The sequence below is a fragment of the Rhinopithecus bieti genome, unplaced genomic scaffold, assembly GCF_001698545.2.
Source record: "Rhinopithecus bieti isolate Rb0 unplaced genomic scaffold, ASM169854v2 scaffold_12605, whole genome shotgun sequence".
Taxonomy (NCBI): Eukaryota; Metazoa; Chordata; class Mammalia; order Primates; family Cercopithecidae; genus Rhinopithecus; species Rhinopithecus bieti.
Window position 1 is genome coordinate 554560 of NW_016807279.1, and position 4442 is coordinate 559001.

Sequence of the window (4442 nt, forward strand, 5' to 3'; positions counted from 1 at the left end):
TTCATCAGGGATATTGGTCTAAAATTCTCTTTTTTTGTTGTGTCTCTGCCAGGCTTTGGTATCAGGATGATGTTGGCCTCATAAAATGAGTTAGGGAGGATTCCCTCTTTTTCTATTGATTGGAATAGTTTCAGAAGGAATGGTACCAGCTCCTCCTTGTACCTCTGGTAGAATTCAGCTGTGAATCCATCTGGTCCTGGACTTTTTTTGGTGGGTAGGCTATTAATTGTTGCCTCAATTTCATAGCCTGCTATTGGTCTATTCAGGTGTCATAATATTTTTAAGTTTGTTTTGAATCAACATCTAAACAAGGTTCATACATAGAACTCTTTAATACATCTGAAGTTTCCTTTGACTTACAAGTTCCCCTTCATCTTTATTTTTTGCATTACTTTTCTGTTGAAGAAACCAGGTTATTTGTTCTTCGAAGTATCCCATAATCTGTTTACTATTGTATGCCTGAGGTATTATTTAAAATTTTCCTCTCTCCAGTCAAGCCTTTTGAAATGGGGTTTTAACTTGAATTGATCTCTTTGCATACAGTTAGACATTGTCTTTTTTTTTTTTTTTTTTTCTGAACTTCCCACACAAAACTGATGCAAACAATTTGTCTTTAACACCTAAGTCATTATGCAACTGTGTGAACTCTATTTTGAACACCCGGTCCTTTGGAAACAAGGTCACAGCCTCTAACATAACTACTCCTGAAACACTTGCCTTAGCAATGTTTTTATCTGCAGTGATTATTTCTGCCTGAAGCTTCTTTGCCCTTGCTTTAAAGTTCATTTTCAAAAACTCAATTGAAAATTCCATTAAACCAGCTATTTTTTTCCCCCGCTTAGTCGATGGATGACTGGCCCAGTTCCATAGCTGATAAAATGCCTGAAATGTGCAACAACACTACACACCACTAATTAAAAGAAAACATAAATTTTTACTTTATAAAAATGATGACAAGAACATCATCAGTCTCTTAGCAGTCACTGGGGTAGTCTTATGATATTAATAGCTTTAAGACTGACAGCAAATTCTGAGGCACTGTCAGCCTCATAGGCTTTCAACTAAGTAATCCATTTCAGTTTTAGAAATTGCAGCAATTATTTTCTTTATCTTAATATCAGGGGCTTTATACAGTAAATTAATAAAAACTTTCATAACATTAGAACAAATACAGTGAAAGCTAGTGGCGTATACAAATACTGCCAATGGAAAAGTTGAAGGTTGGGACAATTTAACCCAGAAAAGAGCAGGCCTAGGAGACAGTTTGAAAGAACAAATATGGCCAGGCGCAGTGGCTCACGCCTGTAATCCCAGCACTTGCCGAGGCGGGTGGATCACCTTGAGGTCAGGAGTTCGAGACCAGCCTGGCCAACATGGCAAAACCCTGTCTCTACTAAAAATACAAAAAGTAGCTGGGCATGTTGGCACGTGCCTGTCATCCCAGCTACTTGGGAGGCTGAAGCAGGAGAATCGCTTGAACTCAGGGGGCAGAGGTTGCAGTAAGCCACTGCACTCCAGCCTGGGCAATAATGCAAGACTCCATCTTAAAAAAAAAAAAAAAAAAAGAACAAACATTTTAAAGACATGCACATATCTTTGGCAAATTAAGAGATTTTTTTTCTTTTTTGGCCATGGATGCATAACCCCAGAAGTTTTTTCTAAAACTTTTTTTTTTTTTTATTGAGCAAAAGATTCAGGCTTCAAGAATCTGGACTTACCAAGGCCTCAGAGAGGACTTTAGCAGAGTCAGGACTAAATAAAAGCAATTCTGAGGGTTTTTGTTGTTGTTGTTGTTTACAGAAAGTGTTAAAAGAAAAACTTCAGACAGATTAAATTTAGCAACGTTGGTCTGGATGCAGTGGCTCACACCTGTAATAATCTCAACACTTTGGGAGGTCTAGTATGGTGGACAACTGGAGTACAGGAGTTGGAGACCAGCCTGGCCAACATGGTGAAACCTTGTCTCTACTAAAAACACAAAAATTAGCCAGACGCGGTGGCACACCTGTAATCCCACATATTCGGGAGGTTGAGATACGAGAAGCGCTTGAACCGGGGAGGTGGAAGTTGCAGTGAGCCGAAATTGCACCACTGCACTCCAACCCGGGAGACAGAGCAAGGCTCTCAAAAAAAAAAAAAAAAAAAAAAAAAAAAAAAAAAAAAGTTAGCAACGTTTATTTGAGCAAAGAACAGTTCCTGAATCTGGCAGCACTCAGAATCAGAAATTCAAAGTTACACCCACCAGTGGGAGATTTTATACGCCAGACAGAGAAGCAAAGTAGATAAATCCTCTGATTGGCAACAGTTAGGTATCTGTATATTTGGGCATAGTCTGCTCACTTACCTGCCTGTGATTGGCTTGTATAACAAACTCAGCTGTTTGTTATGCGCCTAAGGTTGGTTTTGTGTCAAGTTAGGTTGCAGTTCAACACATGGGGACTCAAGGTATGGAGGGAACTGCAGGCCAAATTTAATTCATTTAACAACAGAAACACTTTCCTTAACCTGTGCTGAAGGCAAAAGCAAGTGAACATAAAATTAGAAGCAACGACTTAAATTTGGTGTAATAAGTGTTTTGTCTTCTCAGAAATGAAACCCGGAAAGGTGCTTGTAAATCGGGAATGGTGGATTCTAACTTACTGAAAATCTTAGGTGCCCTCTCAGGGATGGTTTCTCAGTTTGAACCAATATGAAAAGAGTAGTAATAGGTCGGGCATGGTGGCTCACGCCTATAATCTCAGCTCTTTGAGAGGCCGAGACGGGTGAATCACAAGGTCAGGAGTTCGAAAACAGCCTGGCCAATATTGTGAAATCCCGTCTCTACTAAAAATACAAAAATTAGCCGGGATGGTGGCAGGCACCTGTAATCCCAGCTACTTGGGAGGCTGAGGCAGGCCTCCCAAGAATTGCTTGAACCCGGGAGGCGGAGGTTGCAGTGAGCCAAGATCACGCCACGGCACTCCAGCCTGAGCGACAGAGTAAGACTCTGTCTCGAAAAAGAAAAATAGTTATGTATAACCACATGACTCTGAGGTCCTATTTGTTCTTGTGTCATTCTGTTCTAGCAAGGGGCCTTTCCCACGACTAACCTACCTAAGTGTTGCCGAAGCGGATCTACTCAACCGGACTTGGTCGAGGGGCGGCAATGAACAATGTCTCCGGTACATCGCCAACCTCATCGCCTGCTTCCCTAGTGTGTGTGTCCGGGATGAGAAGGGAAACCCGGTCTCCTGGTCCATCACAGACCAGTTTGCCACCATATGCCATGGGTACACCCTGCCAGAACATCGCAGGAAAGGTTACAGCCGGCTGGTGGCCCTCACGCTGGCTAGGAAGTTGCAAAGCCGGGGATTCCCCTCTCAGGGGAACGTCCTGGATGACAACACCGCATCTATAAGCCTACTGAAGAGTCTCCATGCTGAGTTCTTGCCTTGTTGCTTCCACAGGCTTATTCTCACCCCTGCGACTTTCTCTGGCCTGCCTCACCTCTAGCCCAGTGAAAAACTGGGCAGTGGTTTTCTTACTTTCCCGGAGCGTACACATCCTCTTGGCTGCCAACGAGGGGAGAGTTAAAATGGGAATCAGGATACTCTTGGGTTGTTGGAAAGGGTCTGGAGAATACACACAGGATCCACTTGAGAAGCCTTAATTCTTCGTATCTCAGGTTTCTCCAGTAAATAGCTGTGGGGGTGAAGAGTAGCTGTGGCTGAAGACTGAGGACAATTGTCCTCCTTTAGGAGAATAGATTCTAAAGCCAGCAGTTTTAGTGTACTAGGAGAAATTACTGCCTGACAACAAATGATTCAACACAGGACCATGTGGCTACTGCTTTATGATTGCTGCTTAGACCTCTGCTCTGTATTCTTAAAGGCACACCGCTTCCCTACTGCCTTCATAGTCCCCTGTCCCCACTGCTTTGTCTCAGCAACCTCTGTCCTAACACCTCTACCGCTAAGTTCTCTGTAGAGTAATCTCCTTTTTCCCCTTCAATTACTTGCTCTTTACTTCTGCCTAGGACTGTAGCCTACAATTCACTGCCCTAGGAATGTTCAAATGTAGTGGTTCTTACATTTTAGTGTTTATCAGAATCACTCAGAGGGCAGGTTGCAACACATCACTAGGCCTCTCCTTCTATGAGGTAGGGCCCAAAAATTTGCATTTCTAACAGCTTCCCACTGCTTATTTGCCTTGGATGAATGACAATATGGGCATTTTGATGCTATAAACAAATGCTGTCAGCATAGGACTAGACCTTACCTATAATCTATTTCAGCCCTCTTATTTATAATCTACTTTCCCATATAAAATTAAGATTCGTATATAGGGGTGTTTGGGGGCATGCAATGAATGTATAACATATATTCATACACATATATATACATTATATTCATACCTTCCATATGTATATGTATATACTCATAGAATTTTGATAAGATAATACA

General features: G+C 42.0%; 1 protein-coding gene across 1 annotated transcript in view; it reads left to right on the forward strand.

Moving 5' to 3' along the window:
* The window catches only part of GLYATL3 (glycine-N-acyltransferase like 3), a 10833-nt gene extending 7341 nt beyond the window's left edge, over window positions 1–3492 (forward strand). The window contains exon 4 of the mRNA XM_017881096.1: window positions 3066–3492. Coding sequence (XP_017736585.1) covers window positions 3066–3492 — 427 coding nt within the window. The remainder of the gene's footprint in view (window positions 1–3065) is intronic.
* Window positions 3493–4442: the final 950 nt, after the last annotated feature.